The 15,307-nt window shown below is 41.8% G+C and overlaps 1 protein-coding gene across 2 annotated transcripts in view; it reads left to right on the forward strand.

The window, feature by feature from the left end:
- The first annotated feature begins 262 nt into the window (after positions 1 to 262).
- Positions 263 to 15,307, forward strand: part of trim54 (tripartite motif containing 54) — a 69,126-nt gene continuing 54,081 nt past the window's right edge. The window contains exons 1-4 of one of the 2 annotated variants that reach the window (XM_078212956.1): positions 263 to 573; positions 1,098 to 1,270; positions 4,121 to 4,292; positions 6,342 to 6,437. In XM_078212956.1, coding sequence (XP_078069082.1) covers positions 406 to 573; positions 1,098 to 1,270; positions 4,121 to 4,292; positions 6,342 to 6,437 — 609 coding nt within the window. In that variant the 5' untranslated portion in view covers positions 263 to 405. The remainder of the gene's footprint in view (positions 574 to 1,097; positions 1,271 to 4,120; positions 4,293 to 6,341; positions 6,438 to 15,307) is intronic. The other variant, XM_078212957.1, reaches the window with a different exon arrangement.

Consider the following 15,307-nt stretch of genomic DNA (forward strand, 5'->3'; position numbering starts at 1 on the left):
GTTTTGAATTTGAAACTTGAAGTTGATTTTGAAAGAATTTGACATTTTGTTTTCCCAATTTACTGCTGAATTTATATCTAATCTGTGCCATACCGCAACATGACTAACTATCACTTGACTGGGAGAAGTGCTGTCCAACAAATGGCTCTTCAACCTCTCAGTCTCACATTTCAGGAGATAAATATGGAGTGAGGAATGCAGGGCTCACAACTGTTAGCCCATGTGACCTATTGCTTAAAAGAGAAAAGATACGATCCCCCATGAAACGATTCTAAATTTAACTATTTGCCCAGCAGTTGATGTTTCAGCCGAGAGCAGAAGGGTAGAACTAACAGAGCTCTGAAGAAAGGGGGAAAAAAAATTGATTACTACTTCACCGATCAAGTGAACCTCCTGATTTTGGGGATGAACCTTGCGGTGGGATTCAAACCGATGCTTGGAGGCGCACAGACAATGGACAGTTTGGAGAAGCAACTTATTTGTCCCATTTGTCTGGAAATGTTCACAAAACCAGTCGTAATTTTACCCTGCCAGCATAACTTGTGTAGAAAATGTGCCAATGATGTTTTCCAGGTAAGTGTTTCAATTGTTACCAATATTTGGCCATGGTATCATTGGTAATTGTAGTGTACTATTAATAGATTAGGCAGAGTATCCGCTTTCTGTGTTTATGTTTTTGGTGAATGTATAAACTTTTTAGGTGGGTGAGAAGTGCCCTTCTGAAACATATTTTCGATGAGAGTTTTAGGCCTGCTTGGGTGTGAGATTGTATAGAGGGCAGAACTGCAAGTAAGGGGAGAGCTGGGAAGGCAACTAAGAAAGGAAAATATGTCAGATTGCAAACTTGATGGGAGGGGAGAAATGGTCATCGAGACCAGCTCCTCCCATCTCTTTTTTTTTTAAAAAAGCATATTTTTCCTTCTCTACGTGGTCGATGGCACTGGTGTTCAGCTGCATCATTGAAGCAAAGGAGCAACAATGCAGCAAAACTACAAAAGAGGAAAATTGACAAGAAGGCAAGGCAGGGTGTGTAAACAGGTGTAGCTGAATAATCTTGCAGAGCTGATTGACATTTTCATTTGGTATATCATTCTCAGGCTTCCAACCCATTCTGGCAGTCAAGGGGCTCAACTACTGTGCCTTCAGGGGGCCGCTTTCGCTGTCCTTCCTGCCGACATGAGGTAGTACTTGATCGCCATGGAGTTTATGGCCTGCAGAGAAATCTCCTGGTGGAAAATATCATTGACATCTACAAGCAAGAATCATCCAGGTTATGCAATATGCTTTATTTATAGAGACAGCTGGACAGAGAATACATTTACTTTAGTGAATGGTTTGCAACCATAGAAGAAAAGTTTATTTCTTTGGCAGTTTCTCTCTTGTTTGTGCTGCTTTGTAATTTGTGCTATTCCACCCTCTTCCAACCATTCATTCCTGCATTGTTGTTTCAGCTGAGGTGGGAAAAGAACTATGTTTACTACCATTTAGGGATTCAGTTGTTAGTAAGTGTGATCAGACGATATCAAATCCCATTGGGAACAGCGTAGACTGCCCCACAATGGAAATCCAAGTAGTAACGGGTAAAAATAGCCATAGTTTTTAAATTAAGAGGCCAATATGGTTATAAAGAAGAAAAGGAATGATGAGATAAGCTGGGCAATACTAGTGTCACAACACCAGGTTAAAGTCCAACAGGTTTATTTGGTAGCACGAGCTTTCAGAGTGCTGCTCCTTCATCAGGTGAGTGCCTGAATGAGTAGTGCTCCAAAAGCTTGTGCTACCAAATAAACCTGTTGGACTTTAACCGAGTGTTGTGAGACTTCTTACTGTGCCCACCCCAGTCCAACGCCTGCATCTCCACATCTGGGCAATATTGGTTAGGGGGCATTAATGTTTGGGACTCAAAACCCTGAAAACGGAGGACAGAAAGATGGGAGGTTTTGAGTTCTATAGTTTACAGTGTGAGGTAGAACTAAAGTTCTTTTATTGATAACTGGGTGTTTGGGAGCAATATTCAAATCGACAAGCATGACCTTCATTGCCCAGTGCTTCCTCTTCATCTTTTGTTTGAGGTTTCTAGAATAGTAGGAGGCTATTTGGACCTGGCCAGTGCAATCCAAAACTGCTCCTATTGCCCTGACCTCTCATCAATCCTCTTCCACTGCTCCAATAAAGATTCAGTTTTCCTTTCAATGATGTATTGGTTCTTGCCTCAGCTAACAGGGCCTGCATTTTTCTCCTGTTGGCAGGGACACTTAGCAGTCCCAGATGTGATCGCCCATGGAATGTGAATTCATGCTGCCTGGCCAATGAATGGGCAGCCAATGTGAACCGTGCTGGTAAAGGCTCAGCCCTGCCGGGGAGGGTCAGGAAGAGGGCAGGTGCTGAGAAAAGGGAAGATGTGAACTGGCACTTCTAAAGGGCTCCCTCAAGAGGACAGCCCCTGAGGAGCTATCTCAGGGAGCAGCAGGCCTGTACAAAATAAATTGTGATGCATAAAGACTGCAGAGTCTAGGCAGCACATTCAAACACCAACCTTAGACATCTTTTATAGAATCCCTACAGTGCACCAGGAAGCCATTCGGCCCATCAAGCCTGCACTAAAAACAATCCCACCCAGGCCCCATCCCCATAACCCCATGTATTTGCCTTGCTAGGCCCCCTGACACTAAGAGGTAATTTAGCATGGCCAATCCATCTAACCTGCACATTTTTGGACTGTGGGAGGAAAACGGATGCACCCGGAGGAAACCCATGCATTCTTGGGGAGAATGTGTGAATTCTACACAGATAGTCACCCAAGGCCGGAATTGAACCAAGATCCCTGGCATTGTGAGGCAGCAGTGCCACTGGCCCGGACATTTCATCCTGATCTGGATCGAGGTTGCATTAAAACATAAAGGCCGCTCGCCATGTGTAAAAGTAGACGGGCCATGTAAAATTCCTTGCAATTGGCACCTTAATGGGCTAAATTTCCTGCTTCTGCTTCACGCTTGCACCCACCAATTGAAACATCACAAGAGTGCACAATGAAATTTGGATGCATGCCCGATGCCGTCTTGCATGATTTCACACGCTTGCGGGTTGGGTGTGAGCCCACCTGAGTGTGAAATTCTGGCCCAGGTTCCAACAAATTTTTTGTTTGAGTTCTAAATCAAAGCGTGTTTAAGGCCTGGGACCCATGATTGATGGCTAAACAGGTGAAAATCTGACTCTACATAGTTGCTATTTGGAAAGTCTTTGCAAACGAGACTGCCCGATGCCATCAGATCTCCCTTTGTATGACAGAGTACCATCAACAGCACCATTCATAATGGACTACCCTAAAAACAGGAAGCTGTGACTGATGGGCTGCAGTTAGGTTAATTCGAATATCACAAAAGCCATTTTAATGATAAAACCAAACCCTCAATGGCAAAGTAATTTTAATTACTTTTCTTTCCAGAATTTCTGGTCTCATTCATTCAGACAATCTAGGTTGTAGTTGTGTCATTTTTTTTCCAGATAACAATAGTGTGTAAATAGTCTAATTATTGACTGTTGAAAAAGGATTTCTATCATGCCTTTCACATTCATAGTCAATTGAACATGCTTTGCAGCTAATGAAGTGGAGTCACTGTTATTTAGGAAAACACGTCAGTCAATTTGTGCAAATTAAGATTCCATAAACAGCAGAGAGATTAATGACAGATCATTTGTTCTAGAAATGGGGTTTAAGGCTATGATCGACCAAATCAAAATGCTATCACTGAACTAAGGATAGTGCCTGATATATCCCCCAAGATTGATTCAAGTATTAATCATTCGTTTACATTTTATCATTTTATTACTTTGCAGAATTTATGATTAGTTATAAACATTTACACACTTTGAAGTTTATGAATTATGCAGGGCTTTCATTGGTTTACACATTTATATGGTAGTTAATATGGTTAGTGTTGGGAATGGGGTGGGGAGGGGGTGGAGTTGGGGTGGGATTTAGTGTGGTCTGTGTGTGGGGAGGAGTGTGTGTTGGTGGAAGCGGCACAATTGTCTTTGCAGAAATAGTTAACTTGTTGATGTTCTGGTTACAGTGTTACTTTATTTTACTTTGACACTTCTCATAATTTGTTTCCTTCAGGCCTCTGCACACCAAATCTGACCAGCAGTTAATGTGTGAAGAACATGAAGAGGAAAAGATTAACATTTACTGTCTAACTTGTGAGGCTCCAACTTGCTCAATGTGCAAAGTCTTTGGTGCCCACAAAGATTGTGAAGTGGCACCTCTTCAAAATGTCTACAAACGTCAAAAGGTATCTTAATATTTTGTTTCCAAGTAGGATATAAATATTTATCAATTATCTTGTACATATTCATTAAGGTATAAATGCATTAGAAGCAGTTCAGAGAAGGCTGACTCAACCGGTACCTGGAATGTACCAAAGGCGGGTGGGGGAGGGGGTGCGGTGAAAGATGGGATTATTTTACAAGGAAAGGTCTGACTGGGTCTGTAGCCAATGGAGTTTAGAAGATGGAAAGATAGTTTTATTGAAACATGTAAGATCCCAAGGGCACTTGATAGGATGGATGCTGAAAGGATGTTTCCGATTGTGGGAGTGACTAGAACTAGGGGACATGGTTTAGAAATAAGGGGTCTCCCATTTAAGATGGAGATGACAGGAATATTTTCCCTCAGAGGGTTGTGGATCTTTAGAACTCTCTTCCCCAGGGAGCAGTGGAGGCAAAGTCATTGAATATTTTTAAGATAGAGGTAGATAGATTTTTGACTTACAAGGAAGTCAAAGGTTATTGGGGGTGAGCAGAATGTGGAATTGAAGCTACAATCAGATCAGTAATGATCTTATTGAATAGCGGAGTAGGCTCAAGGAGCCAAAAGGCCTAATAATGCTCCAAATTTTTATGTTTGTATGTTCATATGTTTGTTATTTAAAGAACATCTATGACACTAATATTTGAAGAGAATGAAACTGGGAGAATAATTTCTGAAATTAGACAGATTTACTGCTTGTCACATATCTAATGATTGTCGCAGATGCAAATTCTGTCACTGATGTGACATTGTTTATTTTATAAGTCAAATATTCCATTGACTTAAATTGAGAAGTGTATATATCTTGGCAAAGCAGTGTGATCACTTGCCTAGCATTTCCATCACTTGCCTAGCATTTCCATATTTTAGAATTTAGTACTGTGTTTTACTCCAATTGACCAAGATGAAGTCTAATTTTATTAATTGAGTACCTGGTTGAATTCCAGATGACCCAGTGGGCAGGATCCGGTTCACCAGCATTCCTACACCAAAAGAAACTATGAATAACCTTTAACTTCGCTCAGCCTAATGATCCAAAAACCAAGTGCACAGCAACAGGGGTTTGCAACCTGTCAACGAACCCCGTTAGTTGCTCATCCCTGCTTTTGCTTTTCTTTCTCCCTGAGTTTAGACATGGGTCACTTTTCCTCATGGGTGAACAAGCAGTTCAGATTGGGTGTGGGGCTTACATCTAAATCCCAGTGAAATGGAATAGGCTAGTCTTCATTGACAGCTTTCCTGTCCCCCATGGAAGAAATTGGGGTTCATATGTTGTAAAATGGCCTAGAAGGTTCTCTTGAGAGCATGCATAAAAGAACACTTGTTTACTACCTTCCTTTGTCTTGGTTTTCACTCTTATAATCTCCAATCACTTGGAACTATTGTTTGTGATATCTGCTATCTGTTCCCCATCTTCCTGAATGCTGTGATTTGTTCTTGCTATTTGAACTGATGCATTTAGATAGAGATAAGCAACCGATCAGCCATGATCTAATTGAATGGCAGAACAGGCTCGGGGGGACTGAATGTCCTGTTCCTGATCCTTCCTATGTTTGACTTCATTATTGAAACAAATGCTTCTCAACTCCCCTGCACTCCTTCCTTTGTTGATGGACAGGCACAATTGCACGTGGCTTCAGAGAAAGGAAAGAGGAAGTGAGAAACAAGCAAAAAAACAAGAAGTTATTCTATAAAAAGGCAAGGTGACATGGAAAACAGGAACAGAAAAAGTGGAAGGGAGAACAAAACTTGGGGAGAAAGAAAAGCAAAAACAGGGATGAGCAACTGACAGGGTTAGTTGCCAGATTGCAAACCCCTGTTGCTGTGCACTTGGTTATTGGATCATTAGGCTGAGCAAAGTTAAAGGTTATTCATAGTTTCTTTTGGTGTAGGAATGCTGGTATATCTCAAATTCAGTTGTTACTTGGTAGCCTGCAGCATTGTTCAATCCATAGAAGAGGTGAATGATATGTTATCTTTGCTGACGAGAATAGCTTGTACTCTGGCTTGATTAGTGTTGCTATTTTTGCAGACTGAGCTCAGTGATGGTATTGCAATGTTGGTGGCAGGAAATGACAGAATCCAAGCAATCGTTACTCAGCTGGAAGAGATTTGTAAAACTATTGAGGTAAGGAGACATCAATGCATCTGAGACTTAAATTGTTAAATAGAAACCTCTTTGATTAGATGAATCCATCAGATCTTTTTTCCTTTATTGTTTTGTGGGATGTGGGGGTCGCTGGCTGGGCCAGCACTTGTTGCCCATCCCAAATTCCAGGGTAATTTGCCCTTGAATTGAGTGGCTTGCTGGGCCATTATCAGAGGGCAGTTTGATAGTCAACCACATTGCTGTGGGTCTGGAGTCGCATGTAGGCCAGACTGGGTGAGGACGGCAGATTTCCTTCCCTGAAGGGCATTAGTGAACCAGATGAGTTTTTTACGACAATAGTTTCATGGTCACCATCACCAAGAAATTTATTAAGTAATTTCAAATTCCATCAGCTGCCATGGTGGGATTTGAACCCATGACCCTGGGGAATTCGCCTGTGGCTTCTGGATTACTAGTCCAGCGATATTGCCGAGACATCTCCATCTCCTCAAGAAGTATCTAATTCAATGAATAAAAACTCCAAGGTTACAATAGTTATCCATCCCATTCTTCTATTGCTCCTGTGTTCCCTGGTGGTTTATATTGGCTTTCATTCCAGCAAGACTCTATTCTGAAATTTTCATCCTGGTTTTCAAATCCTTCCATTGTCTCACTCCTCCCACTTTCTGTAACCTCCTCAAGATCTGGAACCCTCCAAAATCATTGCATGCGTCCACTCCTGAATCTTACAACTCCCCTAACTGTATTTGTTCCATCATCGATGGCCATGGGCTCCAAACTCAGAAATTCCCTCCCTCTGTCTCTGGAACTCTTTGTTTTCCTTTAAAATTATCTATAAAACCTAGCTTTGTAACCAAGTTTTAGTCACCTGTCTTACGATCTTCTTATATGGCTGTGTCAAATTATGTTTGATAACATTCCTGAGCAGTGTCTCATATATTTTATTGTGTTAAAAACACTATAAAAATGCATATTGATGCACAATATAGATAGGTAAGGAACAGTATTGTTTGAGCTTGTCATTAGTCATCATTTCCCTGCAAATACTTGGCAACTTAAGAGTCTTTAAGTCAATTGATAAAAGGAGAAATAAAAATAAGTCAAGGGCCTGGGGCACTGTACCTTTTTAGATATGTTAGATCTATTCAGTGAATGAAACGAAAGGTGATATCAGTGCCATGCAGATGGTACTCTGCAGCAGAACAGCATGAAGCTTTCCAGTATTGTAATGTTGTAGATTAAGTTTACCACTTTAAACATGAAATGAGTTATTCTGTTTCATCGCCTATTTTAGAATGGTACGTCAAAAACAGGCCATTAAAATGCAAATGTGTTTTGCCTTTCATGCTGAAAGGCTGCAGACATCAAAATGCTGATATCTCAAAATTCCAACTAAGTACAGTATGGTTTCATGAATTTAAACTTTGAACTGTGGCTTTTCTGTGTCCAGAAATGAAACTAAGCATAACCTTTTATCTATTTCAGAGTGTACTGTGAGCAGAGAGAAAGTCTGCCGCCTTGCAACTTTTTCCCTTCTGATTTACTTAAAATGTCATTTTGGCAATAATATTTTGACAGACTATATATGAAATGAATTTTTTTATTAACAGTTTAAAAAGTTTGATTTCAGAGGGGCTACCAGCTACTCTCAAGTCACTGGGTGAATGTTAGAATCACGTTTATTAAAAAAATGCCCAAGTCCTGGTATTAATGATGTTGTGATGAAAGATGTAGTTGTGTCATTAAACCTTCCCCATAACCATCTCAATGGAGCAAGGTGAGTACAGTTCTACCCAGCTAGACAACAGTAAAGAAGCTATGTAGGTGGGTGGTGAGGTCAGCCTGTCGCAAAGACTGCGAGCGAGCAAGTCAAGAAGGATAAGGAGGGATAGTTCATCTTTGTCACAGTCACATAACCAATACATGAGATTAATATTGGTAGTTTCAGAAATGCCTGTCCATTGAATTCCCTATGACCATTGCATTTCTACACTTTGTTGTGCTACCCTCTGCAGTCTTTTGTTTATGGTGCCAAGGCTGCTCTGGATTGCATTATCCTCGCATCCCACCACCACCCCACCCAACCTCCACCAAAGTATAGATGCCCTCCCTGGTATGCCGTGGTGGAAATCAGTTTAGAGTGTGTCACATGGATTTCTGCATTGCCTGTGACTTTTTCTGCCTGATGGTCACTTACTATCTTTCTGAACACCCTGCGGCTGAAAAGTGACCACCTCCTAGCACTCGAGGGAATTCACAGCTTCCAACATTTGTCCTTTCCTCAATGCTGATGCTTATCAATCTGAGGTGCAGGGGGATCTGGGTGTCCTAGTGCATTAATCACAAAAGGCAAATATGCAGATATAGCAAGTAATTAGGAAAGCTAATTAAGGTGGATTTGTGGATAGCGATGAGAACCATCAGAGGATACAGCAGGATATAGATCGGTTGGAGGCTTGGGTGGAGAGATAGCAGATGGAGTTTAATCCGGACAAATGTGAGGTAATGCATTTTGGAAGGTCTAATACAGATAGGAAATATACAGTAAATGGCAGAACCCTTCAGAGTATTGATAGGCAGAGGGATCTGGGTGTACAGGTACACAGGTCACAAAGTGGCAACACAGGTGGAGTCAAGAAGGCATACGGCATGCTTGCCTTCATTGACTGGGGCATTGAGTTTAAAAATTGGCAAGTCATGTTGCAGCTTTATAGAACCTTAGTGAGGCCGCACTTGGAATATAGTGTTCAATTCACCACACTACCAGAAGGATGTGGAGACTTTGGAGAGGGTACAGAAAAGATTTACCAGGATATTACCTGGTATGGAGGGCATTAGCTATGAGGAGAGGTTGGAGAAACTTGGTTTGTTCTCACTGGAACAATGGAGATTGAGGGGCGATCTGATAGAAGTCTGCAAGATTATGAGGGGCATGAACAGAGTGGATAGTCAGAAGCTTTTTCCCAGGGTGGAAGAGTCAATTACTCGGGGGCATAAGTTTAAGATGCGAGGGACAAGCTTTAAAGGAGATGTACGAGGCAAGTTTTTTTACACAGAGGGTGGTGGGTGCCTGGAACTCGCTGCCGGCAGAGGTAGTGGAGGCAGATACGATAATGACTTTTAAGGGTCGTCTTGACAAATACATGAATAGAATGGGAATAGAGGGATACGGTCCACGGAAGGGTCGGGGGGTTTAGTTCAGTCATGCAGCATGGTTGGTGCAGGCTTGGAGGGCCGAAGGGCCTTTTCCTGTGTTGTAATTTTCTTTGTTCTAATAGCATGTTAACATTTATTGCGAGGGGAATTGATTACAGAAGTATTGAAGTTATGTTTCAATTGTACAGGTCATTAGTGAGATCACAACTGGAGTATTGTGTACAGTATTGGTCTCCTTATTCAAAGAAAGATAGAAATGCATTAGAAGCAATTCAGAGAATATTTATGAGACTGATACCAGGAATGAGCAGGTTGTTTTCTGAGGAAAAGTTGGACAGTTAGGTTTGTATCAACCAGAGTTTAGAAGAGTAAGAGATGACTTGATGGAAACATTTCAGAAGCTCAGGGGTATTGACAGGGTGGATGTGGAGAGGATGTTTCCTCTTCCTGAAGAATCTAAGTCACTCATTTAAGACCAAGATGAGGAGACTTTTTTTTTTCATCTCCAGAACTCTGTTACTCAAAAGATGGTCAGAGCAGAGTTTTTGAATATTTTTAAGGCAGAGCTAGATAGATTCTTGATTAACAAGGGGTGATAGGCAGGAATGTAGGGTTGAGGTTACAAACAGATCAGTCATGATCTTATTGAATCGCCAAGCAAGCCCGAGGGGCCGAGTGGCCTACTCCTGCTCCTAATTCATATGTTCATGTATTCGTAACTCAGAAACTTGAGTTCAAGTGGGGGCACCTCCTTCATACATGCTAATCTAAGAAACATGAAACAAACTTATTCCCACCTGGTACAGGAATTGTAGGCCGTCATCTCATGTAGATCTCAGCTTTCTCCTCATTTTATTAAAAACGTTTCTACTTTTTTTTTTAAGTTTAGGATTCCTTGACTCATATTGTTCAATTATTTTTGTTTACCATATTTTTAATTAGTGAAGTTTGGATCCTTGTAATGTTGGTTTTCTCTACTATATTTTATGCCCTTAAACCTAATTGATGACTGATTATTGAGAGCGGGAGTATGTCATTGAGATTGAGGATCAACCAAGGTCATATTGAATGGCGGCGCAGGCTTGATGGGCTGAAGGGCCTACTCCTCCTCCTATTTTCTATGTTTCTATTAACTTCTTTAATGTTGCCACTTGGTTTAAATAATTAGCACTCCCACCAAATTCCCATTCTCACTCTGTTTAGCCAGATCACTCAGGTCCTTGGTGCCTAGCTTTACACAAACTTGTACTATACAAAATGTAAACATTGAAACAAATTATACATGTAGATAAGTAATTCAACGTATTCCCTGCACTGTCTCAGATCCTGAGTGGGGAATACCAAACTAACTTTGATACTGTGTCAACTAGAAAGAAAACTTAGTGGGGGTTCTCCCCCTTTACATATACTTCAAATATTTCTTGGTCACTTTGTTGCCACATGGAACCAGGGTCTTCATTTCCGACTGGGGGCCTGAGTGAGTTACAACTTGTCATCTCTTATGGGTGTTCGTATTGCAAATAGTTGGAGACCCAGGCAGTGAAACCAACTTGACAGCTGCTCCAGTGCTATCTAATCCCATGAGATCACACTATGGTCTAGGAATGTAGATTCCTCAATTTGTAACATATCTTCCTGAGGTCAAACAGCTCCAATGTGGCCTCAAGGGCAGTTTGAATTAAGGTTCTGTACTGTTTACAGGGATACAGCTCAGGATGCACAAGTGGCTGATATCCTAGAAGAAGCTTGCAGAAAGATATGTGAAACAACAAAATTGTAAAGAAGTCAAGGAATCATGATTTTAACAGCCAAAGAACAGTACATCATGAACCCTGCAACTTCATGGTGTAATCTTATACCAGCTGACAGTAATAATAAGAAAAAGGTGCTGTTAGATTTCAGTTGGCTGTGGGCAAGATCTTAAATGCACCAGTACTTGCTACCTTGTCCTCTGATTTTACAAATCTTGAGCTTATATGTACTACACGCTCTGTATGTATTTTTGTGTCGAAGGCACTGCTAAACTGAGTAGTGAAATTTATAATATAGGTATATAATTATTCCAGTTTGAGTCTGATTTAAAAGTGTTTGGGTTTTAAAAGGTAGTCATGATGTGGAGATGCCGGCGTTGGACTGGGGTAAACACAGTAAGAAGTCTCACAACACCAGGTTAAAGTCCAACAGGTTTATTTGGTAGCAATGTCTAGAGACAATACACATCTCTTTAACCTGTGTTTAAAATGCTCCCTCCACCCACATTGTTTGTACCTTTAAGACTTGGCTGGCTGTAGGGATTCGCATTCTAATCAGTATTCTGTAACTTGATTTCTGTGTCTGTGCACTGTTTGAGAGCACATTTCCACTCCATCTGATGAAGGAGCAGCGCTCCGAAAGCTTATGGTATTTGCTACCAAATAAACCTGTTGGACTTTAACCTGGTGTTGTGAGACTTCTTACTGTTTTAAAAGGTAACCAGTCTGATTGACACCTCAGGCTTCTTGTAGTCATGTCACAAGGCTGGCTCTGGAAGTAGACGTCTTAGGACAGATCAATAAAGACCTCTCACTGATTACACACTGAAGAAGACTACTGTCCTTGTACTTGAAACCTGGAGTATAGAAATGAAGAAAAAATATTTTGACCCGAGAAGTGACACAGAGGAGAGACTGAGAAACCAGGAACGCAGGTTCACATCTGCAAAAAAGCTGCTGAAAAAAAGGAAACTAGACAAAGGAACTGAAGAAAACTAGACAAAAGGCTGCAAGGGAGACAGCTCGGTAAGGCACAAAGAGAAGTAGAAATATGCAAAAAACTGCTGAAAAAATGGATAAAAGAAAAGTGCACACAGCCTACAAGTGAAATTACTGGCTGTGGGGAAAAGGGACAAAGGAAATACAACCAGAGGCTGCAAGCAAATTAAGTGAATAAAATTTGCTGCAGTTAATTTTCTAATCCAATCTCCAGTCCAATTGAAAAATGATGCATGGCAAAGGTGGCAGCTTTTCCACTTAGTTAACAAGCCTGAATTGATAAGAATAACCACACTCCTAACACTGCGGGGAGGGACTTCTATGAAGTGTATACCATCCTCAATTTAATAGACAAGCAAAGAAAAGAAAATCTGAGATTTTGAAAGCCTTGAATGCACAATTTGAACCCCAAGTAAATGTTCCATATGAATGTTAGGTATTAAACACTGGAGTTCAGAGTGAAAATGAGACCATTGAACAATATGTCATGGCAGTAATGCAGCTAGCAGAATCAGCTAGCAGAATCATGTGCATTTGGACAGCTAAAAGGTGATCTGATTAAAAGTCAATTAGTCTTGGGCATGAGAGACTCTTTACAAGTCTACCACAAGGCAAGAGGCTAACACTAAAGAATGCAATAGACTTGTGTCAAAACACAGAAATAGTGAAACATCAGCTCGAGCATATGTATGGCAGAGCAGACCAGAAGAGAGATTATGCCGAGAGATTGTTCAAGCCAAAAGAACAGAGCAATCACAGACAAAGAGCCTGAGAGATCTGAATGTGCTGATAGGCTCTGAGCTTATCAGCAACCAATGCAGAGCAACATAAGGCTCTGATTGGTGGAGACTCTAGGGGCCTAAGGAGGCCAGAGTGGCCTGAACCAACAGCGAGCTTGCCTCGGGTGAGGGCTAAGGAGGAGGCTCCGGCAGTCATCAAAGAGAGCACTGGAGCAACTTGACCAGGCCAGCAGCAAGGCTAAGAGGGCTGATGGGCAATTAACTGAGGGTGAAAGTGAGGCAAGGTAGCTAGGCAGCAGGCAAGCAGCGAGTGTGAGCCAGCATGTTGCCCAACGTCATTGTTGAGCAGAGGTAAGGTGTGAGGGCTGAGGAGGTGCCAATGGTTTGCAAGGGGCACAGTGTGGTGACTTGACCAGGCCAGCAGGGCTGAAGAAGGCTGGGCAATGGGCTGAAGGCGAGGTGAGGAGGCCAGCAGGCAGCCAGTGAGCCAGCAGGACAGCAAGGTCGTTGAGTGAGCAGGACCAACTGGAACTGCAGCCAGGGCTGAAGGAGGGCAAAAAAAGCCTGCTCTTTCAGAAAATTCATTAGTTAAAATCAAGAAAGATCAATCAATATGATTTGAAAAAAGAAAAGCTATGGATTGCCTGGTTGCCATGGATTGCAAACAACTGATGAAGCAAGACAATCTTAATAATCTGTCCCTGTTTTATATTCTCTTGTTTAAATTCTGTTTTTCAAGTGGGACCACTGTTTGCTGGCCTGTTGCCATGGCTGCACATGCAGACAGTTATTATAACCAGTAAATAACCACCTTCCCGCATTGCTCTCAACACTCGCCTTCAGAAAGTCTATTTTGGGCAAAGAATGCTAGACAGTTGCCAGCAAAACCACTGATATTGGACTTGGACTCACTGGACTCCACTTGATTGGAATATTTGCTCCTGCACTGGACATTTTCTGTCACATTCTATCCTGAACTGGTCTGTGCTGTGCCGCAGTCCCAGCACTGGCTGATTTCTCCATCCCATTGCTCAGCAGCCAGTTCCATGTTTGCTCGAGTCAAGACATGTAGATCGCAATATTGACCATCTCTACCAAACAGGTAGGCTTGGATTTCAATTGATCAATTAGAGGTTTGTTTTCATCAGTTAAAAAGCACTGAAGCAGTGAGCAGTGATTTGTGTACTTATACTTTTTTTTGGGTTCCTGCGGTCTGCATTATGGATTTGAATTCTCAATTACAGGCTTGTTTTCATAAGTTAAAAAGTGGTGAAGCAGTGACCTGCGTACTTTGCTGTATTTTTGAGAATAGAATGGATTGTAGTTGATGCATGAGGGCATGTGCTACAACAATGCACACGACATGTCGGATCTACTCCCAAGAAGGTCCAGAACAATGCCTCTCTTGTGAAGAGGAAGAAGGAGACTTACGTTAAGATGAGACTTGAAGGCTCAGTTAGGGCACTTGAGAGTTACAAGTTAGCCAGGAAGGACCTCATGAAAGAGTTAAGAAGAGCCAGGAGGGGACATGAGAAGTCTTTGACAGGTAGGATCAAGGAAAACCCTAAAGCTTTCTATAGGTATGTCAGGAGTAAAAGAATGACTAGGGTAAGATTAGGGCCAGTCAAGGACAGTAGTGGGAAGTTGTGCGTGGAGTCTGAAGAGATAGGAGAGGCACTAAATGAATATTAATTGTCGGTATTAACACAGGAGAGGGACAGTGTTATCGAGGGGAGTACTGAGATGCAGGCTGTTGGACTGGACGGGATTGAGGTTCATAAGGAGGAGGTGTTAGCAATTCTGGAAATGGTAAAAATAGGTAAGTCCCCTGGGCTGGATGGGATTTATCCTAGGATTCTCTGGGAGGCTAGAGAGGAGATAGCAGAGCCTTTGGCTTTGATCTTTGTGTCGTCATTGTCTACAGGAACAGTGCCAGAAGACTGGAGGATAGCAAATGTTGTCCCCTTGTTCAAGAAGGGCAGTAGGGACAACCCTGGTAATTATAGACCGGTGAGCCTTACTTCTGTTGTGGGCAAAGTTTTGGAAAGGATTATAAGAGATAGGATTTATAATCACCTAGAAAGGAATAATTTCATTAGGGATAGTCAGCACTGTTTTGTGAAGGGTAGGTGGTGCCTCACAAACCTTATTGAGGTCTTTGAGAAGGTGGCCAAAGAGGTGGATGATGGTAAAGCGGTTGATGTGGTGTATATGGATTTCAGCAAAGCGTTTGATAAGGTTC

The sequence above is a fragment of the Mustelus asterias genome, chromosome 5 (assembly GCF_964213995.1).
Source record: "Mustelus asterias chromosome 5, sMusAst1.hap1.1, whole genome shotgun sequence".
Classification (NCBI taxonomy): domain Eukaryota; kingdom Metazoa; phylum Chordata; class Chondrichthyes; order Carcharhiniformes; family Triakidae; genus Mustelus; species Mustelus asterias.